This window comes from Nicotiana attenuata, unplaced genomic scaffold, assembly GCF_001879085.1.
Source record: "Nicotiana attenuata strain UT unplaced genomic scaffold, NIATTr2, whole genome shotgun sequence".
Classification (NCBI taxonomy): domain Eukaryota; kingdom Viridiplantae; phylum Streptophyta; class Magnoliopsida; order Solanales; family Solanaceae; genus Nicotiana; species Nicotiana attenuata.
Genome location: NW_017670873.1, coordinates 16,201 through 34,540, shown reverse-complemented (window position 1 = coordinate 34,540; position 18,340 = coordinate 16,201). Strand labels below are relative to the sequence as shown.

The 18,340-nt window shown below is 37.0% G+C and overlaps 1 protein-coding gene across 2 annotated transcripts; it reads right to left on the bottom strand.

Annotated features, from left to right (window-relative positions):
- Nucleotides 1-2,238: 2,238 nt before the first annotated feature.
- On the bottom strand, nucleotides 2,239-16,679 carry LOC109244107 (small glutamine-rich tetratricopeptide repeat-containing protein). 2 transcript variants are annotated; one of them, XM_019411140.1, is made up of 10 exons: nucleotides 16,572-16,679; nucleotides 14,425-14,687; nucleotides 13,675-13,708; nucleotides 10,370-10,506; nucleotides 9,641-9,707; nucleotides 6,149-6,248; nucleotides 5,586-5,749; nucleotides 3,524-3,570; nucleotides 3,381-3,431; nucleotides 2,239-2,960 (listed from the first exon to the last, which is right to left on the bottom strand). In XM_019411140.1, exons 1-10 carry the CDS (start codon nucleotides 16,642-16,644, stop codon nucleotides 2,574-2,576), a joined length of 1,323 nt encoding a protein of 440 aa, XP_019266685.1. In that variant the 5' UTR covers nucleotides 16,645-16,679; the 3' UTR covers nucleotides 2,239-2,573. The 2 variants fall into 2 exon arrangements, with proteins under 2 accessions (XP_019266685.1, XP_019266687.1); XM_019411142.1 differs by having other exon boundaries at nucleotides 14,464-14,687.
- Between the last annotated feature and the right edge of the window lie 1,661 nt (nucleotides 16,680-18,340).

The following is an 18,340-nucleotide window of genomic DNA, read 5'->3' as shown; positions in this document are numbered from 1 at the left end:
CTGTGAATGACTTCCTCTGATGCATCGAGCTCAATTCTGCTTGGTGCTTGATTCTGATTTTGGAGCTGCAGTATCGTAGCTTGCTGAGTTTGCAACATTTCAAATATCATTTGAAGTCTAATCCCACCTTCTTCTCCGCTTTGTGCGTTCTGTTCGGTCGCTCGGGCGTCTCTGCGGATGCTATTTTCAGGGTCGGCGCCTAAATTTCCATGAATGGCAATACGAGAACCGACATCAGTTGGATCTATGGCCGGGGGTCCATCGAGATTGACTAGAGGTACTCCGTTTCACGGGGCAACTATGTTCTCGTTCTCGCCATGAAGACCAAGGTCGGCGTCTGTTTGAGTGGGCACTGCTTGAGAGTTTGACATGTATTCCTGAAATCAAAGATACTTACGAGAACAAGCGTAAAGCAATTTGTGTTATGAAAGATTAATACTAGGCAAGCACTATTATGCTTAGCCCCACGGTGGGCGCCAAACTGTATACCCTAAAAACCCTAATAACAATTAAACTTATAATGTGGTTTTAAGGATATGTGATTTCACCTAATACCAATTGATAAATGTAAAGACAAGTAATGAAGATTGACAATAATATAAAGCAAACTGATGTTTGAACAGAGCTTAGCCCTCAAGCTTGAATACCCTCAAGCTAGTTGTGCAAGAACAGATAAAATGCAACACACTGATAAACAAGAGAATGTAAATGAGAGAATATTGTATTGCTTTGATCTGCGTGAACGTAAGGTGTTTACAAGATGATTAGGATCCCTTTTATATAGTAGAGGAATCCTATTTATGGTACAATCCTAATTCCGGAAGTAAATCCCATGATTAACTAGATAACCGCCCCTGATTTGATGTGTTTCGAGATTTACGCCATGATCTCTGGCTGGTCACGGATATCTCGCTTTTTCGTTATTGCGCTTTGCTCGAAGTCTGTCATATTTGGTCTCGATCGTTGCTGGCCTCGATCTCGACAGGCACCTTGATCCTTGGACTCGATACCTCGTCTCCGTATTCTGGTCTGATCCATTACGAAGCTAACCCTTGATGCAGTTCCCTGGTCCCGATCAAATAGCATAATCGGGTAGGCCCGGTTTTAACCGTACACACAGATTGGCTTGACTTCTTTGAAATGGCGGCAAAATATAATGAGGTCCTTAATCCAAATAAATCACGAGTGAAGTGACCTGTAGACTTTAGTAGAGTAGCATTTTTTTTTTCCCATCTATGTAACTGCTGCATGTTTGTTGAGTTACATTGCGCTGCCGATCGAGTCCTTGCTGTTGTACGAGTACATTTTGTATATGCTGTCCTAAGATATGGCTTGTTTGACTTATTCCATTTGTCACCATGCAACGGCTGCAATTGAATATACTCTCTAATATGAGTTTTCGAGAAGCTAGAAGTATTGTCATTCTTTTCCTATTTTTGAATGCACACTAGTTTTTACTCTTTATTTTCCTTATTAACATGGGAATCTCCTTGTCACAAGGGACTCATTGAGCAATGAAGGTGGTCTCTTTAAGGCCACAACCAAATTAACTCGAGAAAAGAGAATTTTTCGCTACTATAATATACTTGATTTTTTTATACGTCTTTTTTCATTGTGTTGTGTTTTGGATTCTTTTAGTCGTTTGCGAAGCTTATTGCTTTTGATCAAAGTTTTATAGTTACAAGGATATGAAGTGGGCATGGCTTTTGGTGGTCGAAGACTCATTTCTGCCTCTGTTTTTCTTTCTTTTACCCTGGTTTTCATTAGTATGATTTTTCTGATTAAATTAGTTTGCATTTGTCAGATCTTTTGATAACTTACATTTATTATTTCTTCTTTTTTAAACTTAGGGTACGTTCTATTACACTGTCTTCCAGAGAAAGAAAAAGCAAAATTCCACCTTGAACCTCTGAAAGAAAGAGCAATTAATGTTAATTTTCACATTGTATTGGGGTACAAAGAAATTCTTCTCTCTTGTTGCGTTTGTGTTTTGAAAGAGGAAGGAAGTTTCCTTCTGCTTCAGTCTTTTCCCTATGTATGATTATCCGATTTCATTTAGAAGAATAAAAGCAAAAAGTCTATGGGACACAACTTTTGGCATTATCACAATCAACCTAAAAACCAGTTATGGGACATAAAGACGATTATAGAACAGTAAACACTACTCATTTCTGAACTTTACCCACAAGTGGGAGATCCAAGATCCTCGCGTCCCCTTTTCCTCAAAAGAAATAATTCTAACAGTGCAAAACATAGACCATATTTCCAGTTCCCATAAAACCAGAATATTTGAACCTCAATATGTTAACTGCAAAAAGGCCATTTTGAAGCTTTTTGATAACTATGTTTTCTGGCTATATAATCCTCTACATAAAGAAATTGCAAAAACAAAAGCATCAACGAAGCACCTAAGTTTACACTGCAAACCTGAGAGTTTTAGATCTTGGATTTACAACATCAAGTTGAGGGGAAAATAATCAATTCAAATGCAAGAGTGCATTCACCAAAAAGAAACATGTAAAAGGGTGGAGATGTTATCAACTCAAGAATGAGGCTCTCAACCACTAATTGCCTCAATTTGGTGTTGACCTTCCATTCGTACTGTCCTGAGGATTCCTGGGAGGTTGTGCTCCTGAAAACATCTCCATAACAGACCTCAAGGCCCCAGTCAATTCTTCAGGCATCTGTTCACCAAAATTGACATTGATGTTCCTGCCTAATCTTATTCCGGGCTCGTTAGTTGAATCACTGTCGCTGCTTCCTTCAGACCCGTTTGGACCATGCTGCCCTTGGAATGCATCTCTTGTCATGTTCATAAACACGTTAGTCAAATCAGGAATGCCAGAAATGCCATCGCCATCGAATGACATTGATGCAAATGGTGGAGGCATGGCATGACTTCTAGATGCACCAGCAGGCTGCTGATTTGATTCTTGTCCATGACTCGCAGAGGTTGAGCTCTGCAAAAGACCAAAGGATACAAAATGAAATTTTAGTTAAATGCTCACCGTTGCTAAATTAGATGGTAAATGGATAAATGGAATCAAATCTTAGATATGCGCAGCCAATTTTATAATCACATTGTCAGAGGTGGCTGGACTACAGAGACATGCTCCATTCTCTTTCTTTTTAAACAGAAAGATAATGAGTAAGCATCATACATGTTCATTGTAGTTTTCTCACACAATAATGCGGTACTAGATGGTGCTACCACAGACAGACATATCAAATTTCTTATTTTATTTTTTTGAGAAGGACAGACAAATCACTGTAGGTAGTATTGAGCTCAACCCGTTATCTGGGTGTTAATTATATAACTAGTAATTATCAACTTAATAAATCTAACAAAGCTCTTCTGCAATGCGACAATTGTCAGTTACCTGATCATGCTCCCTCTTCTGTTGCTCTTCTTTTAACTTCTGTTCTGCTACCTACAAGTTTAACATACGAGAGTAAGACTTGAAATATATCACAAGCACCATTTCAGCTATAAACTTAACTGCAATCTATAATAGAAACTAACCCGTATATTTTCTTTGATAGAATCATTGTTAGGATCCAACTGCAATGCTTCACAAAAAAGGGTTTACGTCAGAGATAGATTTCTTCTTGGGGATTAACTATACAACAAAATTCACATGTTCGTATTCTGGTACTGCTCATCATAATTTCTAACATGGATGACAGAGATAATGTGCAAAACCTCTTTACACTTCTTCACAAGACCAATACCGATCAAGTAGCCAGACCAATTACCGAGCACCACAATGCAACACATAATATACACAGATCTTTATTTCACCCAAACAAGTCCCTCGTAGTCACAGATCAGTCCATGCCCCAGTTTGCATGTGTAAGGCCAGTTCAGTCTTGATTCTCTTTTATCCAATTATTGATTGTTTGGGGTGGGAACTCCATTCACTATCTCTTGATAAGGGAAGAAGGAAGAAAGAAATAACGGAGAGCGAGGGCATTAGAGGTGGACATCAGTTGTGGCAAGAGCAGTTTCTTCGACTTGTTTTTCTTTCTATTCTCCAAATCTAAGTTGCTCCGACATGGCTGTTTAGGCGCTGCACCCGTGTCGACACGACACTAGTATGGTTGTGGGTATGGGAACCGTACCGGATCTGGTCAAACAATTTTGGGTACTTTGACCACGACAGACGAAAAAATTCGAGACGAGATACAATTTGATTCCCGAAATTAGAACCAAAATTAGGGTAAATTTGAAGAAAATAGCATACCTTATCTAGCAAATCAATCCTTTACTTATCTACAACTTGAAAATAAAAAAGAAATCCACACTTTACAAGCTATACGTAAGTGTTCCACAAAATTTCTCATAATTTAGAGATATTTTTATATTTTTATTTTTTCGAATTATTTTTAGCCGGAAACCCGCACCCGTATTCGTACTAGGATCCGTATCCCCGAATCTTAGAATTTACATCTGGAAGGATCCGACCTTTAGATCTGCTCCCACGTCGGAAACCCGCACCCGTGTCCGAGCAACTTAGCTCTAAATTGGTTCTAGTTGACTTTCGTAGTCATGCTTTAGTGGGTACTACAAGATATCTATTACCTCCCACCAACATAGGTATCGAGTAACCCTGCCAACCAAGATTTAGGCAGATGGGAAGAAATCATTAGCATTTTTTGTCTCCGCTGGGATTTGAAGATCTCATGGTTCACCTCCCGATTTATTGACCATTAGGCCATACCCTTGGGTGCTTTAGTTTTTTCATTAATGGAGTAGGAGGATCTGTTTTTGTCTGACATCCAATTGTGTTTTTGACATTTTGGCCAACACTCAGTTTTCCTTTTCAAGTAGAGGACTTAAATAAACCTGTTGAAAACGTGATTTCAGGCTGTGGAAACTCCAAATAAGCACGATTTCAGAAAGTTGCAGTAATGTTAGCTGAGGTCTATAAAGCCATTCTTCAATGCTACGAGTCATCTTTATAATATGTCATCATATTTACTACATTTTCCTTGTTTGCAATTTTACAGGAACCCGCATCATACTATATTTCATATTTGTTAATTCCAACAAAAACAAATTCAGGTGAATACTATACCTTTATACATTTTTAAAAATTAGAACCAATAAAACCTAAATATTGTAACCTTATCAAAAAAGATTCTAAAAATTGAAAGACAGAGAAGTCAATAAAAAGGAAAAATAAGACTCAGTATAGCTTTCCTGAAAGAATCCTATGTATAATGGTTTCATTGACAAATCCCAAATTCCCCAGTTGGCTAGCAATCACCAAAACATTTTTTAGAACTGCTATGTGTCATGGGAAGAATTACAAATTAAATTTCATAATGAACTAATGAAATTAACTGAAAAAATTATAGAGCATGAGAAACAACACGACTACTACAAACTATCCTAGTACGCACATATCAAAGTTAGTCAGAGCTTAATGATGACTATCCTCAATAAATTCAAAACTATAATGTACTCCAAAATACCAAGATGTTAATTTAAAAACAACACACAAACTGAATAACCGGTAAAGAAAAAAGATATTTTTTTGATAAGGTAATAAAGGAAAAAGATAAGATACTCTTGATCCAACCTTTCGTGAATCCCTTATCTATGGCATCACGGTACTTCCCTTGAGCATAATAGACAAAACCCAATCTACTATACGCCTTGCTATAATTGGGGTTGATTGCAGTAGACTTTAGGCAGTCCTGAACTGCTGCTTCGTATTCGTGGATTTGGGTTAAAGCAGCTGCCCTGATACATCACAAAAACCTCATCTTAAAATAGGTCTCGATAACTATTTACAGGTTAGAAAGATTCAATTTACGGATTTTAGAATATTCAAAGAAAAGATAAAATAGAACTCCCTCCATTTCATTTCATGCGGCACTGTTTGATTGTGCATGGATTTTAAGAAACAAAGAAAGACTTTTGGAACTTGTGGTTTCAAAAATGCCATGACATTTATGGCTATAAAAGCATGCCATTAAGGGTAAAATGTGAAGTATAAATTGTTTCCAAATATAGAAGGGTGTCATTCTTTTCGGAAGATTGAAAAGTGAACAGTGTCACAGGAAATGGAGCAGAGGAAGTACTATTTTTTCATGGAAAATGCAATAATCAATTTCCCCCATCACTGTGATAATGACGCACCTGTTGCAATGGTAAACTGCATTATCTTCACAAAGTGCAATTGCAAAAGTATACAGCTCAATAGCATCAGAGTAAAGCTTTGACTGCATGGCTTTATTACCTATTATAATATCCCATAAAGAAAAAAAATAAGAGGAAAACTTTGAGCAAACGCTTTCAAAAAAGAAAGGGAACTTCACCATTGGAAAGAACTAAAGACTTGCGCAAGTAAACATCAACCTTGAGTACATATCTGTGAGATATTCAAGGCCAATCAATTGCTTTAGAATTAGAAACTGACCTTTTGACAACATTATTCTTCCCAATTATTGAGGCAGCCAAAGCTCACTCCTCCGGCCCACCAAAATGGACGATGTGCTGAATTAAGGCCGGGAAGAAAGTTGGGCTTACAGTGAGCCAAGACTAGCTTAGCCTGAGTGCAACTTAAAATGTTTTGCAGGGTTACCCTATAGAATGAAATAATGATAATTCATGTGGTAATTGTGATTCAACTAGTTGTCTTTTCCTAAATATTCTCGAAACTAGGTGAGCCTTGAATGAAATGGGTCCAAATATAGTAAAGTCTCATTTTTCTGATAACAGCGGTATTTGGACCGGTTTGCGCGCAACTCGATTATTTCACCTGAGCATCTGCATCCTCCCACCATAAAGTTTAGGCAGATAGGAAGAAAATACCTAGCTCTATACAATAACAATAACAAACTCAGTGAAGGGTAGTGTGTACGCAGACCTTACCCCTACCCTGGGAGGGCAAAGAGATTATTTCAGATAGACTCTCGGCGCAAGAAAGAGTGGGGAAAAAAAAGCAGTGAGAACAAGTCGTAACAATATCAAGATATTAAGAAAGCTGAAGCAAAAGATAGCAATCAAACAACATGTAGTAATAATAATCTAAGAATAAGGAAGATACCATAGTAACACTAATACTACCGGTAATGGGAAAGAAAAGAAAAAATGTTCGACTACCTACTAACCTTCTACCCTAATCCTCGACCTCCACACCCTCCTATCAAGGATCATGTCCTCGGCAAACTGAAGTTGCGCCATGTCCAGCCTAATCACCTTACCCTAATACTTCTTTGGCCTACATCTACCTCTACCTCTCCGCATATCCACCAACGTCACCTCTCACACCTCATAACTGAAGCATCATTGTTTCTCCTCTTCACATGCTCGAACTATATTGGCCCCGCCTCACGCATCTTGTCCTCCACGAGGGCCACTCCCATCTTTTTCGAATATCTTCATTTCTAATTTGATCTAACCTGGTATGCCCGCACATCCATTTCAACATCCTCATTTTAGCTACTTTCATTCTCTGGGCATGAAAGTTCTTGACTGGCCAATACTCTGTCCCATACAACATAGTCGGTCTAACCACCACTTTGTAGAACTTACCTTTAAATTTTAGGGGTACATTCTTACCACACAAGATACCGGATGTGAGCCTCCATTTCATCCATCCCGCTTCAATACGATGTGGGACATCTACGTCAATCTCCCCATTTCCTTGGATTAGTGACCCAAGGTACTTGAAACTTCCTATCTTAAGGATGACTTCTGTGTCAAGCCTCACATCCATGTCCTCTTACTGGGTCACGTCGATGAACTTGCACTCCAAGTATTCTGTCTTGGTCCTACTCAACTTGAAACCTTTAGACTCTAGGGTCTATCTCCAACGTTCCGGCCTCTCGTTAACACCACATCTCGTCTCGTTAATCAGAACTATGTCATCCGTAAATAACATATACCATGGCACCTCCCCTTGAATGTGGCGCGTCAGTGCATCCATAGCCAAGGAAAATGAAAACGGGCTAAGGTTGATCCTTGGTGCAACCCCATCACTACCGAAAAGTGTTTCGAGTCTCCTCCCGTTGTCCTTATCCGAGTCTTAGCTCCATCATACATGTCCTTAATCACCCAAATGTAGGCTACAGGCACAGTGCTAGCCTCCAAACATCTCCACATAGACCCTCTCTCGGAAGTCGGAACTTTGTCATATCCTTTCTCCAGGTCAATAAACACCATATGCAAATCCTTCCTCTCCCTATACTGCTCCACCAATCTTCTTACTAGGTGAATGGCTTCTGTAGTCAAACGACCTGGTATGAATTGGAACTGTTCTCAGAAATAAGCACACTCCTCCTCACCCTTACTTCTAACACCCTATCCCAAACTTTCATAGTATGGCTTAGCAGCTTGATACCCCTATAGTTGTTGCAATTTTGGATATCACCCTTGTTCTTGTACAACGGAATTATCGTACTCCACCTCCATTCGTCGGGCATCTTCTTCGTCCTAAAAATGACACTAAACAACTCAGTGAGCCACTCCAAGCCTGCCCTACCCGCGTTCTTCCAATATTCCACCGGGATTTCGCAACTTCTTCTTTTTTGCCTCGACCGGGATCCTTATTCCAGCTTCATCGACGGTTAGACCATCCTCTTAGGGTGCAATAATGAGGATTAATAAACTGAATATCTGTTTGGAAACATACAAAGGGACTATGAACATGTCACCAATCTTTTTTTTAGAAAGAGGAACATTTCACCAATCTTGTAAAGCTGAAAGTTGGATATGGAAGGAAAATCAAGTACTAAGAAGATTTCTGGCTATAGAAAAATATACTGAGACGGCCTTTCCTTAGCTATACAGTTTGGCACTGGACAAGAAGGCCTATATTGAAGTGTATAATTGAGAATAAAAGGGACATCAGGTTCAGGAGACATTCAAGATTGGGAAATAGAAAGCATAACCTACTTCTTCGGTAAGCTAGAATGAGCTAACAAGTTATTATTGAACCGACTCTTCGACTTGGACAGCAAGTACAGTAAATTGATTTTTCTAAAAAAGAGGACGGTGAATTACAGTGAATCTTGCTATGAAGTATTAATGGTTCTGTGAAAGAAAGAAGACAATGGCCCTAGAATACAATCTTATCAAAACCCTGTTAAACATTGATTACTTAGATTGCAGCATATGAAGCCTGCTTAACAATGAGGACTCGCAGAAGAAAGGCCTCGATTCAGTTAGCAGCTGTTACTAGTGTGAAGAAACAGAGGAAACTGCAAAACACTTACTGTTAAAGTTCCCTGTTAGCCAGCAAGGCTGGAGTTTATTTCTAAATATATTTTGTTCGCCATGGGTGAAACCAAACATTGTCAAACAAGCTATAGAATGTTTTAAAGGGAAGAAAATAAGGAAGCCAATGCAAACAATCTGGAATACAGTGCCTTCTCGCATGTATGGAGAGAAAGGAATACAGATGTTGTGATAAGAAGACTTAAGACATACACTGCATAAAGTATAGCTCTTTGCAATATTCTCTTTTTGGTGTAAAATGCAAAACATAAATGACTTTGACACTCTTACATCTAATTGACTCCTTACATCAAACGAGATATAGTTTATGATACTGGTAATCTCAGCTTTGCTGTTTCATCAATAAAATATCTTTACTCTTAAAGAAAGAAACATGTACATAGAAAGTACCTTGTGATTTTAAGGTCTCAGCGAGGTTGTTTCGATTTAACATAGCACATCCTGATTTTTGCATTTCCTAAAACCATAAACGATAAAGGTGGTAGGAAGATATTCGAACAAGAACTGCAATAATTTTGACAAATCATGACAGAAGCAACAGTAGCTAGTATACGAACAAAACAAACTGCGACATACTCAATGTCTATTCCTATTCATAGATAATATAATTCATCAATTGAAATATGAGCCCTTTAGAGAGTTTAGTGTAGAGATGAAGTGCATGTCTTAGTGCCCTGGTGAATGCATTGAAGCTTCGTCTAAGCTAATCGAAAATATCCTTATGCGCACTCAAGCGAGCCTTTGACAACAATGAGTCTCCCCTTTAACCTCAGTCGTAGTGATGTCATAAGGGAGTAGAAGGACTTCATGCAACTGCATAGATTCACCTTTTAGCTGGTCAAAATGATGTCAAAAGGAGTACGAGCCCTTTCAAAAGAACTTTGAGCCCTTCTACTCTAGAAAGCACTTTTAATCATATGGGGAACAGAAGATACCATCATCAATGTTTGAAAAAGCACCATTTTGAAGCTAAGTTTTGTTCATGGTAGAACAGAAAAAATGGAAACCACCAGGTGAAGATTAAATGCTGTGTTTTCTCAACCAATTCCATCAAGTATGGAAAACTGATACACTACAATACTAGAAGCATGAATGAAATAACTCATTGTCAATATATACCTCCAAAGCAGTGTGAAACACCCTCGATGCTCTATCCAGCTGAGCCTGATCATCTTTTCCATCTGGCAAGCTTCTGAAATAGTGAGCTTTTTCAAGGGCATCAAAAAACTGCCCAAAGAGCTCATCCTTGGATATACCTGCAAAGCATGATAAACAGCATCAGTTGATTAACATAAAGCAGGACAGAATGTAGGCAAATCAGAAAGAGAGACACTTTTACCGGCCACTGTCACAAACATATCTTGTAAGATAATCAAAGAAAGAAGGCAAAACAAGGTTTAAAACATTTGGATGATGCATTTGGTATGGCGAAGAAAAGGCCACCCAAGAACGTGCATCAATAGCTAACAGGAAAAAAAAAGGATTACAAGAAAAGTAGGTGCCCATACTTGCTATACTTTGTAACCATGTGTGTAGCCTACATCTATGTCATTTTTAACTAAAGGCCCACATCCACATTCTACGGGAAATAATTAACCCAAATACAAATGAATTATAGGAGTACAAAGAAGATGGGCTAGAAATTAGCAAGACAGTTAGCTTAGAAGAATAATTTTGTATGGACCAGAAAATAGCAACACAGATGTAGCTTACAAGAATGATTTTGTTACATCTAACAATCAATCAACTACACTTAAATCCTAAACAAGTTGGATGTAATCTATATGATCTCTATAAGTATAAACACCCCGCTCTACTCGGCCCATTTCATTCAAATACTAAAATTGTCTATATGGTACCAATCTATAGGTTCATTACATCATCACACTTATCCGTATACTAGCGTACGTCTCTATTCGGATTAAAAGGAGTCCTATATCGGGTTTTTCCCCGACAATCCCACGGACAAAAGTTTCTAATGCACTTCAGCTGGAGCAGCCCAACTTACATAATGCAACGCATAGGAGCCTACCCCCTAGAGAACCCAACCTTTGACAGTAGGTCTAGTTTTCTAACTCTTTGAATGATAAATAGAACTAGATTTCGACCTCGTTTTCTCATACTAAGAGGAAATGCATACTCCTTTTGCTTGGGTCAAAAGGAGAAGGGAAGAGAAAAATCTAGCTTTTAGAGAAAGAGATTGAGGATAGTTTAATATAACCAGGCATCCATTGTCACGAGTGACAGTTGCTTCTCCTAAAGACAGGCATGTACATCTTATCCAGAATAGAAAGACTCCCCGCAAACACTAGACCTAATGTAAGTGCTACAACAACTAAACCTTAATACAACTAGTTATAGTCTCAATAGATTTTTTACTTCCGTTCTTAGCTAAGTCTGTATTTATTATGAGAGGTTGTAGATCTCTTGAGACAACTTTCTCCATTTGATTTTAAATCTACCTGGTAATTCTTTTAGCACCTTCAATTATCGTAGTACCTACAGACCGATGCTACCTCAGTTTACGTAGGAAATAGCCAGACCATCTTAGACGAGCTTCTATCATTTTATCCCCTTTGTGTGCTACTTGCACCCTTGGTTGTGGTCATTTCTAGTCTTGCTCAATCTAGTATAACGGTACATTCATCTTAACATTCGCATTTTTGGGACATCAATATTGTGGACATGTTGGACTTAGAGGACCAACGTTCACCCCTATATAACATTGCAGAATGATAACCCTTTTTTATGAAACTTGCCTTTCCCTTCGTTAAGTATCTTTTTATCAAAGCACACCATTTTAGTCATACTAATTTAATCTAATGTGTTACATCTTCATCTATAATGTCATTCTGCTGGAAGACTTAACTAGATATCTGACTTTCTACATTTAGAAACCACAATCTTGTCTAACCTCACTTCACCTTCATTTCGTTTAAATCGAGACTTCACCTTCATTTATCTTATGGGTTTAATTTGTAGCGTATAGAGTTTGTATAATTTATACTAATCTAAAACTGTTACTCTCTTGTAAGGTGAACTTATTGACGTGCAGTAGGGAGGAAAGTCTCCAATATACAAGATGCATACAAGAAGTAGAGAATCTAAATTGTTATCTTCAAGAGTACTTCTCCATAATTCAAAACTTTTATTGAATACATAGCTTGTTTGACAGAATATCACTGGCGACTAGCATTCACCATGAAACCTCACAATGTATACTATTGGTTAACTCATCCATACCTATACAACAAGTACAGGTTCAAGGCAAACCCCAGCTGTAAATCCGTAGTTACTGGAAACTCTTCTATATTTCCTGTCTTTTTTTTTGTTGTTGTTTTTTGAGAAAGGTAATGATTATATATATGAGAAAAACAATTAGAAGATTGTGTGTCACCACAATTAGAACCAAAAAGAAAAATGAACCCCCAGTCTATCCTTTACATACGTACATACATACATATTATATACATATATACATACAGACATACATACATGCATACATACATACATATATGTGTGTGTGTAAATTTTGACCTTATTTTTCATGGTTTGCTTAAGTATAAAGAATTACTGTGAAACTATGAGAAAAAATAAAAGTAAAAGGCAACTAGATTTGAGGTATTAATGAACTCATTGCCAAAAAGATTGACCAGAGTTTTGAAAAGCAAAAAACATGTTAGGGCATTCAACGTAAAGCTCAATTCAAATCGTGCGCTTTAGAGAAGAGATTGCTAATAAAGAAAAAATAAAATACAAACACATATATCAGACCTACATATATAAATATATGCAGGAAAAAGCGAATAATTATTCACTTGCTGCCATAAAAGGACATGTAGCAAGTAAGAATCACTATAAACACAAACAATGATCATTTAGGATAAACGAATTTAAAAAAAAATAGAACTAGGCAAAATACATGAAATAAAAATCATGTCAAGCAAGTTGAAAAACTATTTTAAATTTTTTATTTAGACGTAAAAATACAGTTTTTAAGTTTTTAGTGACTAGGCTTGTATATCACTTCTCTAATTTCATATCCTGACCACCAAAAAAGTTCCTTAATCACAAATTTTAATAATTACTCTATTGTTTTGCCAACTATATCTGTTGCCAAGTGTAGCCCTCTTAAAGACAGAATTCAAGGCGATGAGGCATATATCTTAGTCCCTTGGAGCTTGCAGTCATGAGCCACCTAAGTAAGGGGGACCCTCTAACTTGGGCTTCACATAACTTCAGAGCTTAAGCATGCTACAAGCAAGCCTTGAAAGTCACTGAAAATGACATGAGATAAAAATTGAATGACAGCACAAACGTATGGACACGAAAGAGTAACAGTAAGAAGGTCAAGTGTGGTACACTAGTACAGAGGTCTTCATTGAGATATTATAAAAATCTAGGCACTTGGAACCTAGCCTTACCAAAAGTGGGAGCTTCTTTTGTCCGTTCTTCAGCCTGTTTAGAGAAAACAAAATCAGGTAAAGGTAAATCATGCACAAGTATGTGGAAAGTAAAAGGGTACCACAGACTAAAAGTTCACTCACAGATTGGTTGCAAAATATGAAGGAGATTAAAAGTAGCTAATGTTTGATCCAAATAGGTTATGATTATAACAAATGTCAACATCAACAGAGAATGCACAATAAGTCCTCTGCCATGGCTGTACAGCCAAGCACACAGTATTACAAGATGTAAGCATTTGATGATCATTTCAATGATAGCTTGAACCAACTCCATCCTTAAAAACTAAAGTTCTTTCAAGAAAAGATTGTCTAGCAACAGAATTTGGTTTAAATTTTCCTTTCCTAACCAAAATCTGAATCTATCCAGAAAATTCCATAGCATCAAGCACATATCATGGTCATGCCCCAGATATCCCACTTTTGCCAAACCATGAGGGGAAACTATTATTGTCAATATGGTGATAGAAAATAAGAGCAGATGTAGATGTAGACAGCAGAATGAATTTAGACCTCACAGGTTTACTGATTGCATAACTGATGTGCCACTATATAGAAGACAGAAAGGAGAAACCAAACATGTAGATAGAAGTAACATAACATAGACCTAAAATACATGAACTGTGGAGAAAATATCAAAAAGAATCAAAATCTGGAAAGATAAGTACACAAAATTAAGAGAATATCAAGACAAAAAAGGTAGAATTAGACCAGAAACTGAGATCCATCTGTATCTTTAGCATCTGCTACCTTCTGTCCTGATGATGAACAAGGATCATCTGATGAAGATACATCATGCCTGAGATCTAAATTTATTTGGCTTTGCTCAATCGCTTCTCGTGAACTGAATATGTCCACTAAGGAATCTGAACTTGAGGCATAACCAGCAGATGATGGATCAATCTTAAAGGCCTCTGATAGACATTGCTTAACAACCTCAAGTCCTTCATCATCAACTCCAGAAGCAGGTTCAACTATGTAACAAGGAATACACAGAGTCAGTAGATGCAAAATTAATTCACTCCACATTGAAAGTAAGACTTGAGGAGAATTCACAATTTAACAGGATAAAAACAGAAAAATAACCATGACTAATAGAAACAAGAAAGTAGCATGCACCAAATAATATAACATCGAAATAGCTTTATTCATAGCATTGAGGTTTCCAAAAAAGATTTGGTATTTCCCAATTCTTCCCCCAGTCAAGCTGTGCTAGGACTTCCACCCAATAGTGAAGGGGCTACAGAAGAGGAAGTAATACGTGCACATGAGCTACTGAGAGAGAGAGAGAGGGGGGGGGGCAGGTTGTAGACGTTTATTGATGGATTTTCTATGGTTAGAGGGTCGCACTCCAAATGCACAAGATTCAACCTTTATTTGTTCAGCTAAAAGTCTCAAACTCAAATCATGGATAAATGTTATTAGTAAAGGAGGCTTAGTGACAGGGTGCCAGACTAGGAATCGTGAATAAATTTAACAAGGCAGGGAGGTGCCGGAGGATGTAGCACCAAGGTTGGAGAGAGGTATAATGGTTGTAAATGGTTAACAACAACGGTTCATGGAAGCGGGTGGCCAGCCTTTACTCACCAAAAGGCTGGATGACGAAAGCATGGTTATATGGCTGAGCAGACTTTGCAGTGGGGGATGAGAGACGGTAGTGATGGCTATGACCAATGATGGTTAGGGCTTTTTCTTTTTCACTTAATGTTTTAGCTTATTCTTTTTTCTAGTAATATCATTTGCTCATTATGATTCTCTCTTACTTCTGTTTATTCTTTCAAAGCAGTTAGTAAGGAGCTTTTTCAAATTTTTTTGGCTTATGATCTTTTTTTCACTTTTTTAATCTATGCTGCTCACATGCAAGCACAATCACGTTGGAATTCATTTACAGTTGCTTCATGGATCACCCAACAATTTCATACCATAGGGATACAGTCAAATTGTATCTTAGCTCAAAATCGAAGATAGATATGTGATTTACTTGCCTAACAACTATGTTAGGAATCCCAACAGTATTCTAAATGCTAAAAATCTGCAACAGGAAGTTCCTATTTGCAGTTCTCTTCAAACCTTGGTAGGATACTCATTCTCAAAAGAAAATGTAACTCTTTAATCTCAATAAACAATGCCTTCTAACCTAGAACCACATCAGTTGCTATATACAAGTCCCTAATGTTGTACCCACGACTCAAGTTAGGTGGCACAACATTCAATTTACTCAATTATTGTACTTCATGAAATGAAGATCTCTTTTCTTTCCCCTTCTCACTTATCTGCCTGTTTTGCAACAACAAGGGTCATTGAATAATTTTATTTCACATTTTTTTCTCAAGCTGTCATATCAGATAAAAATATATACGAATTTTAAGAAACATATTTTAGGCCTCATATTGAAGTTTGGCTGTAGAGCATCAAATCCATGGAGCTGCCCTTATAAGATTCTAATCCTAATCCCCTTAAAGGGAAACTTAGTCAGCGCGATAACTATATATATGCAGTCCACTACAGATATTATCATCCCTGCCTAGAATCAGCCAGTAGTTTCACTTTAATACTAGTGGCCCGATAACTTGATTTCCTTTTATGAAATAAACTGGTTTTCGCTAATTTAGCACCATGTGTCTCAATGCTGAACAGCATACCTATTGAAGCTTTATTTTTCCTTTTAATCCATACAAATTTCTGATCTATAAGTACTCCTATAGACTGATCTTGACTAGCTATGTCCAGAAAAGAGAAACATCTTGTATGGATTCATTTCAACACAATTATATACATACATACACACACATGTATATATATATATATATATATATATATATATATATATATATGTGGGGCAATGGACAGAGGCGTACCAGAATCTAGAAAGTGCAAGAAGGAGAGGACTATGCGACGAGAGAGAGGAGAATCCGTCTTCAGCTTCGCCATTGACGGAGGAGACCACTTATGAACCGGGTCTTCTTTATTACCAGCTTATATACATGTGGTCATTTGCATAAATAGCTACTTTTAAGACTACTCGTTAAAATATGATCACCGTTATAAATAGTATTTTAGTTATAGAAAATGTCTATTTTTTAAGACAGAATTTAAAATTTGTTAATTTGCGACTAAATTACTTTTTCTCTATAAATAAAGAGGTTTTATCCCATTGTAACTACTCTGAAAATCAATAAGAATTCTCTCTACTTTTCTCTGCGATATTCTTATTCTTCTTTTATTGTTGTATAACACGTTATTAGCACGAGACTCTAATCAATTGAGTAGAGGGCGCTTGTTTTAATTTGTAGATATACTATTAGTTAGTTGTCTAAAGTTTCAAAAATTAAACCACCCGTGGAGAGAAGATATAGGAATTTGCATGAGGCTCTTGCGAAAATGCATTGATATTCCTATACTAGGCATCAGCTTTGGTCACCAAGCTATGGGATACATGCATGGTGCTCAACTTGTATATAATATAGAGCATAATGATTGTCAATTGTTCCATGAACTTCGTTCAGGAATAAATTCTGGATTTAAGATGAGTATTTTACCTTATTTTTCTCTTTTAAATTGTTGAAATTCTACAATTTGATTTTAAATATAAAAAAAAATTGATTATAACTCTAACAAAGCTTGTTAGAACTTATAACCACCAAACGTGATAAAACTTTTATGTCTTGCCATGATCAAATTCATGTATGATTGTGAGCACAAGAAGTGAAAATACGTCCCATTGAATTTGCTTCATTCTCATTCACTTAATAGAATGTGGTAGTAGTATGTGATAAGTCTGAAAGAAGACAAAATTATTACCGTAAAGGTATCAATAGATGTCGATGTGGCAATAGACGAAATTAATATTTGTCATCGATTTGACATAAAATTTTATAAAGCACATATAGATGATTATGGTCCATACATGATATGAATGTGACAACATGGGATTTATGAGTTCATATTCATTCTTGGAAGAATATGAACGTGCTAGTGGTAGTGAATATACCACACTCACCTATAGAAGTAGGTTTGAGATGAAATAAGAAAATAATTTTATTATTCTGGCATGAATGGCCATTGATCACATACCTATAGTGATTGTGCCAAAATATTATGACATTGTGATTATTACAGGGCAAAAGTAATGGAAGCAACATATCTTTCCTATAATGATTTTGACCATTACCATAATAGTATTACTTTCTCCTTGAAAGAGATATTCACCATATAGATGTTGAATATGTGATAGTACAAAATTAATTGAGAGCTCTGGATATGATGACCCGATAGATCATTTTGAGTTTTAGTATTTTTCGATTTACGTGTGCATTCCGTCTTATTCCAAAAAAATTATGTGAAAAACTGAAGAAAATATGGATTTGAGCCTTAAAAATGATTTGAGTTGTCTACAGTCAATATTTTATGTAAACGGACCCGAATCGGTATTTTGACGACCCCGGTGGCTCCGCATCATGATTTTGGACGCCCAGAATTGAATTCGAAAGTCCTAACTTGATTTAACGTGATTTGTTAAAAACTAGTAATTTGAAGGTTTAAGGAATCCGAAGTTTGACCATAGGTTGACTTTATAGCTACCGGGTTCGGATTTGGTTCCGATAATTGGTATAGGTTCATTTTACTA